Consider the following 14671-nt stretch of genomic DNA (forward strand, 5'->3'; position numbering starts at 1 on the left):
GAGAGCACTCCAAGAGTTCATAGCTTGGTGGTAAGTCACACCGTGGCGAGTCCAGTCACGCCAAAACCCACCATAGTCATTCCCAGTGTAGCCATTCTCGTCATGCTCAGTCACATCTTGACAAACCTGCGGAGGCTGCCATGCATAAAGACGTTAAAGATCTCCAGGAGAAGTTTGAAAAGATGGCTTTCTTAATTGAAAATGGAGAAAATTGGTCTGCCACCGAGGATTTAATGCAACATACCAATCTACCTTTTACTGATCGGGTGATGAGGTTTCCCATGCCTGGTAGTTTTAAGGTTCCTCGGATTGGCGAATATGACGGAAGTGGAGATCCGTCCGACCATATGAAAAGTTTCCGAGCTCATATCATCCTTCATGAAACTCCTGACGAAATCACTTGCCGAGCTTTTCCTTTAACTTTAAAAGGAGTCGCCAAAGAGTGGTTTGGAAGTCTGAATCCTAAATCTGTTGATAATTTTGATTATCTTGGGCATCAGTTCTTAGGTCAGTTTCTTACCACTCGAAGAAGAAAGAAGAAGAAGATCGATAGAGCTTAGAGAGTAACAATGGCTTCTGCGAGGTAAAATGAAGAACGAAGGAAGGAGAAGAAGGCTTTTTAAAGACTTTTTTTGGGAGAAACCGAATCGGCGCATTAAAAAGCCCTAGGGTCTAGGGGTTCGTCGAACAGGCGCCTTTTCGTTTCTTTCTCGGTGCAGAAGCTGACGCGTGGCTATTGCAAAAAGCATAAAACCACCGAGAATCCGGCACATGGCTCTCGAAAGGCAGAGTTAAGCATCCTAAACGCTTCAGTTTTATCTTTTGAAATTCAAAAATTTCAAAAATTTGAATTTTAAAAGCCAACTCGCATCATTCTACTAAAAGACAAAAACCGAGCTTATAGAAGGCTGATTTATGTCTTATATATATATGTGAAATTTCTATATTCTGTTAGAATAAAGAAATTGGGGGGAAACTGTTGGGTCATAAAACAGCTGAGTTAGGTCCATTAAGCTATTCTTCGGCCCATCCCTAAAGCTCGGTTATTTTTACTGTTCAAAATAAACTCATGTTCAGCAGACTTAGGCTTAAATAAATTGATATTATTTACGCTCGGTTATCAGGCTCGGTTAGCCGAGTCTGAGACAAATACCGAGTGTTATCCTCAGGAATAATAAACATACATGAATAAATATCCTATTTGATGTTCTCTGATATATTGTTGACACGTGGACCCTCGGTAAAAGTCCACAGTGTTAGATGAACAGGAACAATTTGATGCCTATAAAAGGGGGGTCACCTTTTACTATTTCGGTAACTTCTTTTTACTCTCTAAAACTAAATACTTTGCATATCTTTTCTCTGATCCATAGTTTCCAAGTTCAATTTTCTCTTAAACATTGTGACTAATTTAGGCATCGGAGCTTTCTCTGGCCGGACAATGCCGGCAGCTTTGATCCCTTTTTCTTTGTCTTCATACTCAGTTTAACCTTCGGTTGATTCCTTGGCTATACAGAACCCCTCCACGTCACCATTCGGAAAACTGTTCAAACAGTTTGGATGTGCAAAGTATTCAGTTTTGGAGAAGGCAACGAAGCGAATTATGGTGGGCGAAGAAGCGGAGGAAATGAGAAGCCGAGCCAAGGCACTTGGAGAGATGGCAAGAAGGGCTGTGGAAGAAGAGGGATCATCTTACTTTGATTTGAATTCTTTGATTGAAGAATTAAAGTCATGGTGCCCTGGAGATGGAACCAAATGATGTTTGAATATATGTTTCTACATGCATTAGGTTTGATACAATTTCCTTATCACTATAGAATATTTATCCTTGTTGGTGTTTGTTTTAGTTTGTGCTTGCTGGTTATTCAATCCTTATTTGGTAGATATTGTCTTAAGAATTTGGGGTTGTTATTCCAATTTAAGGTCTAACTATTTAACTATTTAAATTGTCGTCTTTTTTGTTTTTTTGTTTTTTGTTTTTCCTTTTCACTGCAAAGGAAAGTAAATAATGGGGGTGTGGATTAAGAACTCGGATCTCCAACAATTTGTTGCTTGAATGGCTAACAATCTGAATCCCAACCACCCTTTCAACGAGTAATATTAGAAATCACTTTTGTGTCCCTCAAAAAATGACGCGACTTCTAAAATTATCATATGTCTTATGATTGATTATTATTAAATTTTGATCAAATTGTAATTTTAAAAGCCACCTCATTGTTAGACTGACAAAAGAGTGATTTCTAGAATTACTCCCCCTTCAACACCTCCTCTCTCTCTCTCTCTCTCCTAATTTTTCTTACACTTTTTATTTTTATTTTTTTAAAAAAAAAAAATTGATTTTTCTAAGAGAAATGATACACGAAGTTTCACTTTTACACTTCTAATTGCTTACTCTCTATTCTCTGAAGAGTCATGAAGAAATTAATAATAAAATAGAAAATAAAGATAATAGTGGAACATATAGAAATAGAGACAATAAATTTTAAGTGGTTTGATCTTTCACCTAAGTCCACAAGGATAAAGCTCAAATGGATAGAGTTGCTCTTATTGCTTGATTATCTTACAATACATAAGACTTAGGAGAATTGATATAATAATCAAATCAATCAAATTTAATTATCATTGAACTTAATTACAATAAATATTCTTTATATAGGTTAAGAGCCTGTTTGAGATTACGTTTAAGAAATCTAAAAGTGCTTTTAACACTTAGAAAACCTGGTTGAATAAACAAAGTACTCGTTTGGTAAAAAAATTAAAAGCCCTTTTAAGGGTCCAAAAAGCCTAAAAATTGCCAAAACGCACTTTTAACAAAAGTTTAAAAATGAAACTTTTGCTCAAAAGCTTTTTTTTTTTTTTACTTAAAAGCTTAATTTCTCAAACACTATACCAATCAGGCTCTATGTTACATAGAGTATCATTTTAATATATTTCTTTTCCCTAACATGTCGGTTGCCACTGTATCCACAACAATTTTTTTTTTTTTTTTTGTAAGTACAACATATATATATATATATATATATATATATATATATATATATATATATTAATTCCATATGTTTAGTCTTTCGGAATCCAAGTAATAATTGAACCCTCTGATGTCTTATTTTATGTCAGATCGATGCCAAATCTTTCTTTCTTTTCTCTTTTTTCGGTATTGAATTATTAGTCGGCGGCATGCCTCCAAGGGATGGATCCGGATCATCTCCGGCCTAAAATGGATTGGAAAATATTCGGTTTATAGGTAGGATTTCTTCTCAAAAGTTTTAGGGCCATAAATGAAACACGTGTCCCACTAATAAAATATATATATATATATATATATATATATATAAGATTAAAAAAAAAACAAATTAATAAAAAAAGTAAGGGGTGGCTAGCCACCCCATCTTGACCATAAAAGGTGGCCGCCCCCCCCCCCCCCCCCGCCCCCCCCCCATTTTAGCTAGGGGTGGCCCAATGGCCGGTCAAGGGTGGCCAAACCACCCCCATGGCCTATGGGGGTGGTTCGACCACCCCCTAGCTAAAATGGGGGTGGCATGCCACCCATTGTGGCCAAGATGGAGTGGTTAACCACCTCTTATTTTTTTATTATTTTGTTTTGTTTTTTTTTTTTTTATCTTAAATAATATTTTTTATTAGTGGAACATGTGTTTTATTTGTGGTCCTAAGAAAAGAAATCATAGTCACAAACTAAATACTCTCCAGTTTATTTTGGACATGAGAGTATCTGATTCCCCAAGGGATACGTCCATGATGCAATTGATTTTTTTTTTTTTTTTTTTAAGAGACAGAAGATATTGTTTTATTAATGCAACTAGGCATGTCCCAAACAAAAAAATTATTGATGCCGGTCAGTTCAATGGATAAATATATTTTTGGTCCCATGTGATTTGAAGTTCTTAGGCAAATAATTTTTAAATTTTTAAAAATAATTAATTACTCTCAAGGGTAAGGGAAAAAAAAAAAAATTGATCCCTAGCTATCGTCAGATAACTTACCATGTCGGCACCAATCGTGACACGTGAAACTGAAGATAAAATAGAAAAGGGGACGGAAAGCTATGTAGATGAACATGGGTACTGTTTAAAGTGGGTTGATTCAAAGAAACCTCACTCAGTTGTTAATTATATTTGTTTTGGAAGAGTTGCAGATTTCAATGACTCTCAGCTGATGCAGATTGCAATGGGTCTTGAGGCTTCAGTACAGCAATTCATTTGGTGCATGTGAAAAAAGAAAATAAAGATGGAGAAAGAGAAGAGTAGCTGCTTGAAGGGTTTGAGAAGAGCAACTACAAAAAACATGCAGTTTATTGACGTGGCAAATAGTAACTATATTTGCCACGTCAATAAATTTTGACGTGTCTAGGTAGACATATAAAAAAAAAACATTTTTGACGTGTTAGATTTTCACACGTCAAAAATTTTTGACGTGTTAGGTTGACATTTTAACATGTCAAAAATTTTTGACGTGTCATTTTTGCACGTCAAAATTTTTTGAAAATTTACAATTAATTATAATTAGGTATTAACTCATAGCAAAAATATGTATTAAAAAAAAATGTAATGATTTAATTTTAATGGGCATGAAAAATAATGTAGTAATTTAATTTATCATATTAGTATAAATTAATTGATATATATGTATACATATATATCACATGCATGCCAATTAATATCACATATATATATCAAATGTATACCAATTATTACACTAAACATAATCATACTATTAATGTATGCCAGGAAATTATCATGCATCTATATGATATTAATTATCATATGCATGCATAATCATACTTTTGTATACCAATTAATTGATATAATCAACCATTTCATTAATATTAATTTGAATATGATATTAATTATCATGCATAAATCGGTCTAGTAATATTAATATCTAGAATATTAAATTATTTATTCTCTAATTAGTTTTAAGTATATTGTATGGATAATGCATGTGTTATATAAGATGAAAAAATGATCATATAATAGAATAAATAAATTATATATATTAAAATTTAAAACTTTAAAAACTTAAGTTGGTATTTTTGACGTGTCACATGTCATTATGAGACACGTCAAAAATTTTAATTAACTATAATTAAAATTAATTACGTTGTAAAAAATTAAGATTTGAATTGGTATGAAAAATTAATTTTATCATATTAATATAAATTAATTGGTATATACCTATATATCACATGCATGCCTATTAGTTAGTATCATAATCATATACTATTGTACAATTAATATTATTACATGCATATGAATCAAACATTTTATTCATATATGATATGATACAAAATTATCATGCATAAATCATTCTAGCTAGTAATATTAATTAATTAATTAATGTCATAAACAAATAAATTTTATTATCTGTACATTTAGAATATTAATTTGTTTATTCTCTAATTAGTTTTAAGTATATTGTATGGATAATGTGTTATATAAGAGAAAAAAATGATTTAATAAATGATATAAATTAAGTAAATAAATGATATAAATTAAAATTTTAAAGTTTTAAAATTTTAAAGTATTAAAAAATGAAAAAAAAAAAATGCTCTTGACGTGTCACATGTGGATACGTCAAGAAGTTTTGACGTGCCACATGAGTTCTCGACGTGCCATGTGGCACTTCAAGAAGCTTCTTGGTGGCACGTCAAGAGTCTCCTCAGGAAGGCGCATTCAGCTGCCTTCCCTTTCTTTTCCTTTTTTTTTTTTTTTTTTTTTTTTTTTTTTTTTGTCTTCTTTCTTCTTCCCTCTCTTTCTTTCTCTCCCTCGCGCAACTCAAGCTGCAGACCCAAATCATCCGCCATTTTTTTTTCTCGATTAGCCCCCTGCAACATTTCTCTCACCCGCGTCCTCTCTCTCAGCCTGGCCGTTCTCCAGGCCTCTTTTTCACGTTGTCTCTCTCTCTCACTGGCGCCCGTCATCGCCGCTGCTCCCTCCGGCGACCACGCCTTCTCCGATCGACTCTCGAAAATCAGGTATATATATACCGAAAATATATATATATATATATATATATATATATAAACTAATTTATTCATTTATTTATATAAATATGCAATTTACAGTGTATATTATTACATATTGTTGGTGTAGTTATATTAGCAAATTCTTTCTACATGTTAGCTAATTAATTTATTTGCTTAAGATATATCTTATGTATTACTTGTTTGACATATATGTTTTGTATATGGTGAAAATATTGTTTAATGTATTTGCATGCATGCATGCAAAATTACGTACCATCATAGTTTGAAATTAGTTTTTTGTACAGGATTTTGCATTTAGATTTAGACTCATATTTTGTGTAGGTTTTGCTTTTGCACATTATCGTAACAAAAAAAAAAAAAAAAAGCACAAATAAGAAATGCATATCTATTTTGGTTGTTAATTTATGTTTAGATTTTGTAAATTTAGAATAAGTATGTAAATGCTAAGAACGAAAAAAGAAAGTAAAAAACAACTAACATAGGTGGCTGGATTTATTTTATCTACACTTCCCATACAAATGCATAAATGTTATAATAAACGGAAAAAAGAAAACCAACATTTAACCTAGCTAGCTATATCTAATTTATCCAGGGTCCCCATATATAAAAAAATTAATTTAGGTCTTACAAATTTAGATTATGTAAATATCATAAAAAACGAAAACAAAAAACTTGCAGCAAATAAAATAGCCACATATATTTTATCTAGGGTCCCCATGTGGCACGTCAAATGTTTTTAAATTTGGACCTTAATTTTGTTTAGGTTTTGCAAATTTAGATTATGTAGATGTTATAATTAAAACTCAATGTATGTGTTTATTTGTTAAAAATAAACAAAAAATTGAAACGATGTACTTAAAGAAATACACTAAAAAAAAAAAAAAACATTTAACTAACTAACTTAGATTTATTTTATTCAATTATGGTTCCAATAACTAAAGCTATGGACAAGAGTTGGATGACAAAGTCTAGGGGTACGAGGGAATACAAAGACGGGTGTAGATCATTCGTGAACTTTGCAGTTAGGAACTGTACAATTCCTGATGGAAAAATTCACTGCCCCTGTAAGGTGTGTCGTAATAAGCAGCGTCACTCGTCGGGTTTGGAATTTGACCACTTGACAGGGGGTAAGGGAATAATGACTGCATACAGAACTTGGTATTAGCACTGGGAGAAGCCTGTTCGGTCTCCTGTTGTAGTCTTTACTTCGACTACCACGATCACAGATCAGGGTATAGGCACAATACAAGGTGAAAACATGCAGTCAATGTTGCGTGATCTATTCGGCATGCTCAGTGTCATGGAAGACAATTGTGAGCCTGAAGTGGCGGTGCAAGGGAATGAAGAAACTGTGAATGAAGAAGCCGACGATGTTGACGTAGTAAAGTACTATAACTTGCTTAAGAAGGCAGAGAAGCCACTTCATGATGGGACCAAACATAGCAAGCTTAGTGCTACTGTACATCTGTACAATTTGAAGTGTGTTGGCGGACTCAGTAACGCAATATTTTCATCTTTTCTTGAGTTCATCAATCAGTTGCTGCCTCCTAGTGATGAAGCTTTGCCGATTAATACATATGAGGCGAAAAAGTTTCTAAGGGACATGGGCCTCAGGTATGAGAAGATCACAGCGTGTCGTAATGATTGTATGTTATTCTGAAAGAACAATAAGGATTTGGATACATGTACTGTTTGTGGAGTATCTAAGTGGAAGGATGAAATTCAGTTTGATGAGGATGGTCAACCCATATCATCGATTAAGAAACGCCCGGTCAAGGTGTTGCGGTGGTTTCCACTCATACCACGACTACAAAGATTGTTTATGTCAGAGCATACTACTCCTTATATGAGGTGACATGCAGAAGGCCGGACGACAACGTCATAAGGGCCGGGAATTATGTTAGGCTACGGATGAATGGGCGGATATACCTCCCCGTGCGAAAGAAGATGTATGGGACGCATTGATGGTATGGTTAAATTCTTTCTCCTATTTTCGCACGTGTATTTCAATATTTTAAACGTTATTAATGTGTAAAATTATACGTCTAATTTTTTCAACTTATGCAAACTGAGTTCTACATCCCGCCTAAGTACGATATCGAGGCGATTAAAAGGGACGCGTTCAGAGACATGGGCATGAAGCTGAAGAGTTGGAGACACTCTGTAAAACGCGCGTTAAAAATCATGCCTGGCGATACTCCAGACGCAGTGAAAGAGAGAATGGGTGAGGCTGCCATTAGGGAATACAACGCCGAGGACTTGAATGTCTTGTTGGCAAAATTGTGCGACCCGAAGAATCAGATTGGCGAAATGGTGCGACCCGGAGTGTAGTGGAATTAATTGTAATTGTTTAGTTTCATTAATTGTAATTGTGTTAGGCCTAACATTTTAAGAGTGGTATACATTTAGGAGTTTGCTGTCTACATGAATGCATTGCGAGCAAAAAACAACACACATCACTGCACCAGCTCGATGAGCTTCGCTAGGGGGACACATCAAGAGGTATTTATATATATTTACCGCATATATATATATATATATATAATCGGTTGTTTAGGTCTATGTTTTTCCTTTTTTTTTTTTTTTTTTTTTGTTGTATTGATTTTTTTTCTATGCAAACCTTATCCTTGGGCACTACTCTGACTTGAGCGCAAAGTTACATCTTGACTCACACGAAGAAGGGTGGTGGCTATCCAAATGAAGTGGTCAGGGAGAGATGCGTAAGTACTCAAGCATATATATTTTGATAAATTATTTTTGATTAACGTTCCTTATACGAGATACTAACTTTTTTTTTAATGTACAGGAGAGGATGAGGGAATTGATACCCATTGACCCTGCAAATACTAAGACCGTGACAGAAGGGACGGTACGGTGGACACCTAATGACGCGTATGTTCAGGCGCACGGAAATAAGCCTGAGTATGCTGGCAAGGTCCGCCAGGTGGGTCCGAATGTGCTGTCAATGCGGGGCAGCATACATTCGTACTATACACAGTCCCAGACACGGTCTCAAAATTCTTGAAGCTCCTCATTCTCACAGATGACGGATAGAATTAGAGAACTTGAAGAGGAGCGGGCACAACAAAGACGTGTAATGGAAGATGAGTGGACAGAACAATGACGTGCAATGAATGAGATGGCGAGGCAGATTGAAGAACAAAAAGCCCTTATAGAAGAAAAAGATGCTATGTTTGAGGCCTATTTCCTCCAGCTCGAAGCCATGTTCAGATCAACGTCTGGATCTGCGCCCCACAGAGGTAATGATATATTTTATGTTGTTTTTGTAACAATTGTTAACTGTTAGAAACCCCTAGTTACAGCGGTCCATTTTAGAACTAACGTATATTTGCATCACTGTATAGACTAATTTTGAATTTTTGTATTGATTATTATTGGTTCACAACTCATTTGCAGGTAATGCAGATTAAGAGTTGGGGAATGACTGTGTTGAGTTGGGCGCCACACGTCATTCATCATCACTGTTTGTTAAGTTCTATATACATACTATTGTTTATTGTTTTGTTTATAGTTAGATCAAACTATATGTTTGTTGAGATTAATTGGAACTTATTTCTAGTAGATAGTCAATAAGTGTTTTATTATATATTTGTTTTGCCTTGTGTTGGAACGTGTTTTTGATGTATATATATGTTTTGTTATGTGTTGTGTTGGAATGTAGTACGTGTGTTGAAATTTTATTTAATGAAGTTATGTTGGAATTTCATACGTATTGAATGCATTGGAAATTTGATATGTATTAGATATTGGATATGTATTGGATATTGGATATATATATTGGATATTGAATATATATTATTGGATATTTGATATATATTATTGAATATTAGATATATAAACTTGGATATTGGATAGGATATTGGATTGGATTAGATATTGTATTAGATATTGGATTATGTATTGGATATTGGATATTGGATTATGTATTGGATATTGGATATTGTATTGGGTATTGGATTATGTGGATTATGTATTGGATATTGTATTGGGTATTGGATTATGTGGATTATGTATTGGATATTGCATTATGTGGATTGGATTGGATTGGATTGTATTAGATATTGGATTATATGGATTATGTATTGGATATTTGAATCGGATTATGTGTTGGATATTGGAATCGAATTATGTATTGGATATTGGAATCCGATTTGGATATTGTAATTGTATTTGGATATTAGAAATATTGGAATATTGGAATTGGAATTATTGTATTGGAATATTGTAATCAGGAATATTAGAATTGTCATTTCTTATTTTATATATATATATATTTGACGTATCAAACGACGTGACATGTCAAAAATTCATGCATAAATTTTTGACGTGGCAGTTTTGTCACGTAAAATTTTTTTTTGATGTGGCAACAAAGCTAGGGCTGGCAAAATGGGTAATCGGGTAGACCCGATTAGGACCCATTAAGACCCGCGACCCGATTATCTGAAACACGAACACGACACGATCCGTTTAGCGGGTCTAACACGATTATAACACGGAAAATATCCGGGTAACCCGACACGACCCGCTTAACCCGTTTAGCATCACCGGGTCATATCGGGTAGACCCGACCCGACCCGACTCGTGCGCTAAATAGGTAACATGACCCGACCCGAGCCGTTAAAAAAAAAAAAAAAAAAACCTTAATCAAAATTGGGAAAAATAATTTAATAAAGGGATCTCTTAGGCCAATGGACTAGTCAAATTTATCATAACCATCCAAGAAGAAAAAAAAGTTTTAAAAGATAATGTTTTAATATATAAATAATTATTTAAAAGATAATGTTTTAATATATAGACTCACATAGAAAAAGTAACGGAAAAACAAGGAATATGCCAGTGAAGTGAAGACTGTGAAGTCGTGAAGTGAAAAGTGAAATGAAGCCGTGAGTGAGTCGGTAAGTGTTAGGGTTAACTTAGTTAGAACTTAGACATAGGTTTTTTTTTTATAAAAAAAAATAAATAAATAAAAAAATAAATGGGTCTGGCGGGTCACCCAAGACCCGCCAGACCCGATTGACCTGATAGACCCGATTGACTCGCCAGACATGACTGACCCGCCAGACCCATTTATTAAACGTGTCTAGCGGGTCAACCCGCCAGACACGAATTTAATCGTGTCTTAATCGGGTAGACCCGATTAAGACCCAACCCGATAAGTCCAAACCCAATACCTGTTAACTTCGTGTCGGGTTCGCAGGTCGTGTCAAAATTGCCGGCCCTAGGCAACAGTGCCACGTCAAAAAAATTTTGACGTGCTAAACACTGCCACGTCAAAAAAAAAAAAAATTGATGTGGCTGTGTTGAAACGTCAAAAATTTTTGACGTGGCACTGTTCCCACGTCAAAAAAAAAAATTTTGACGTGTCGTTCCCAACACGTCAAAAATTTTTGACGTGGCACTGTAGACACGTAAAAAATATGAAATTTTTGACACCCTCATTTTAACCGTTGAGAAACGTCAAAAGCCGCACGTCAAAAACTCCTAGTTAAAAATTCACACCATTTTTGTAGTGAGAATGGCAGGTAATGTTATTAAATCACCACTCACTCACGCATATAGGAAAACGTTAATTTAATTATTTAATTTATATAAAATATTTAATTGAAATGAAAGGTAACTGAAGAAGACAAGGTTTAAAGTTAAAATATTTGCTCTAAAAATTAATTTTTACTGTTATACCATTCGAAAAGCGACCAAAAAGAGAAAGTCGGTTCTCGGTTCGGGAAGTAGGAATCGGCATAGCCCAAAAGCGGGTCTTTGGGCTGTCAAGGATAGAATAGATATGTATGCACATTCATTCCACAATGATCTTCCAGAAAGTCAAGAATATATATATATATATATATATATATATATATATATATATATCTATATATATATATATATATCTATATGCACATGCATTAGCCCAGAAAGTCACTAAAGAAACGGGTAGCCTGTAGAGAAGAAGCTTTGGTGTGGACGCAAAGAAACATATAAATCTCACTTTTATTATTATTTATCATTAGAGCCAAAGAAAAGCCTATATCTACCTATTTTACATAAACTGGTCAAACAATAATCACATATATATCCAATGCTTTGTTATTAGCCTTAATTAAACTAAGCTTTCCTTCTTCTCTACCTGTTCTTCTTCGTCAATCGTCACCATTATCTGTAATAACTCTATACTTCAACAAATTTCTGCAGCAACCGCCATATGGATAGTCAAAGGCGCCAGCTTCACCTGTTTTTCTTGCCGTACTTGGCCCAAGGCCACATGATCCCCGCCATAGACATGGCGAAGCTATTTGCTTCGAAAGGTTTGAAAATAAGCATAGTCACCACTCCTCTCCATGCCTCCCTACTCTCCAAAACAATCGAAAAGGGAAAAACTTTGGGGTTCAAATTGGATGTTCTAATCATCGAATTCCCTTGTGTCCAGGTTGGTTTGCCCAACGGATTCGAGAGCTACCACATGGCCACTTCTCCTGATTTGCGGCAGAAATTCTTGAAGGCCACCACCATTCTGGAGCACCCACTTGGAGAACTTCTTCAAGAACATCGCCCTGATTGCCTTGTGGCCAGCGTGATGTTTCCGTGGGCTACTGTTGTTGCTAGGAAATTCGGCATACCAAGGCTGATTTTCCATGCAACCAGTTTCTTCTCTATATGTACCTCTGAATGTCTTAGGCTATACGAACCCCACAAAAACATTTCATCAGATTCAGAGCCATTTATTATCCCCAACTTCCCTAATGAGATCAAGCTCACGAGAAAGCAGCTGCCAGAATTATTTACACAAAAAGTTAATGATGCGGGTTTAATGGAGTTGTATAAACAAGTTATAGAAGCAGAGCTGACAAGTTATGGGGCTATTTTTAACAGCTTCTATGAGCTTGAGCCGGCTTATGCAGATTATTACAAGAGGGTACTTGGAAGGAAGGCTTGGCATATAGGCCCAGTTTCACTTTGCAATAAGGAAAATGAAGATAAAGCACGAAGAGGAAAGGAAGCCTCCATCCACGGCCATGAGTGTTTGAAATGGCTTAATTCCAAGGAACCCAATTCTGTTGTTTATGTCTGTTTTGGGAGTATGGCAAACTTCAATGATTCTCAGCTAATGGAGATTGCAATGGGTCTGGAGGCTTCTCAGCAGCAGTTCATCTGGGTTGTGAAGAGAGAAAAGAATGGTGGAGGAAAAGAAGAGTGGCTGCCTGAAGGGTTTGAGAAAAGAGTGGAAGGAAATGGTCTGATTATAAGAGGTTGGGCACCCCAAGTGCTGATTCTTGATCATGAAGCAGTTGGAGGATTTGTGACTCATTGTGGGTGGAATTCAACGCTGGAAGGAGTGGCTGCAGGGGTGCCCATGGTTACATGGCCTGTGTCTGCAGAGCAGTTTTACAATGAGAAGTTGGTGACCCAAGTTTTGAGAATAGGAGTTGGTGTTGGGGCTCAACAATGGGTCAGATTTTTGGGAGATAGCATAAGAAGGGAGGCCATAGAGAAGGGGTTGCTTCGAATAATGGTTGGGGAAGAAGCAGAGGAAATGAGAAGCAGAGCAAGAGAGCTTGGGAAGATGGGAAACAGGGCTATTGAAGAAGGGGGATCCTCTTACTCTGATTTGAATGCCTTAATTGACAACCTGAGATCACACAGCTTTGCTGTTGAAGAGTAGGATTATTTCTCTTTGCTTTTTTTTTTTACTTATATTTTCCTGCCACTAGGGCTTGTTTGCCAGCTTATGTCGTTGAGTTATTTTCTGTAATTTTGGCTCTTGAGCAATTGCTTGTATTTCTGTACTCGTTGGTTTTGCAAGAGATTTAAAATTACCCAATAATAACTAAGTTCTGTTTGTAAAATCCCACCTAACTATTTAATTTTCGTAGAAGAGTGGAGTTTGTTTTTGAAATTGATTCAAACCCATTACAATGTAATAGAACTTTTTTGTTGGCATTTTAAGATATGTACTTGAATCTACCATTCATACATTTCATCTTTGGATCTTATGAACATGTCTATTTCATTGAGTCTCTTTCTTTGAATCAATACAAAGGTCATTACACCTTTTGTGCCTGTCAAATTTGGCTCAACAAGAAAAGAAATGGTCATTGGGGTTTTCTTTTCCTCAACCAATTCACTTGTGTGAGTCTTGAGATTGATCTAACATTTTGCTATCAGTTGCTTGGACAAAGATGGATTGAAGGTAACTTGTCCGCAAAGTCAAATGAAAGTGGAATTAAAGTATGGTATCTAACATTTTTCTAAAATCTAAGGGATGAAAATTAGGTATGTTTTAATATGACCTGCAAACCTAACACAAACTCAATATGAAACTAACAAGTAAGGGTTTAAGGGTCTGATCCATTTAATTTAACGAGTTGAATTATAATTAACATATATACTCTTATACTCATATCTCGACACGATCTAAACCTGTTAAAGCTAACACAAATTGTTACTCTTAATAAAAAGTATAAACTCAGGACCAATATATATATATATATATATATATATATATATATAACCTTTAATTTGTAAAATATATAAGATAAATTAAAATAAAATCATCCTACATCAGTCAATCAAAGAAGTGAAGCACTCCCTTGGCCTCCAAGTTTGTCCCATAATAATAAATATGTGGTTCCTAAGAGGAAGTTCAATTGG

General features: G+C 35.1%; 1 protein-coding gene across 1 annotated transcript; it reads left to right on the forward strand.

Moving 5' to 3' along the window:
• The first annotated feature begins 12155 nt into the window (after window positions 1-12155).
• On the forward strand, window positions 12156-13828 carry LOC132179594 (scopoletin glucosyltransferase-like). Its single transcript, XM_059592333.2, has one exon. The coding sequence runs from the start codon at window positions 12225-12227 to the stop codon at window positions 13680-13682; it is 1458 nt and encodes a 485-aa protein (XP_059448316.1). The 5' UTR covers window positions 12156-12224; the 3' UTR covers window positions 13683-13828.
• The last annotated feature ends 843 nt before the right edge of the window (window positions 13829-14671 follow it).

This window comes from Corylus avellana, chromosome 4 (genome assembly GCF_965113065.1).
Source record: "Corylus avellana chromosome 4, dhCorAvel1.hap1.2, whole genome shotgun sequence".
In the NCBI taxonomy this organism is placed as follows: Eukaryota; Viridiplantae; Streptophyta; class Magnoliopsida; order Fagales; family Betulaceae; genus Corylus; species Corylus avellana.

Excerpts from the sequence above, each read along its gene's own strand:
- LOC132179594 (XM_059592333.2), top strand. The coding sequence starts at position 12,225 with ATGGATAGTCAAAGGCGCCAGCTTCACCTGTTTTTCTTGCCGTACTTG.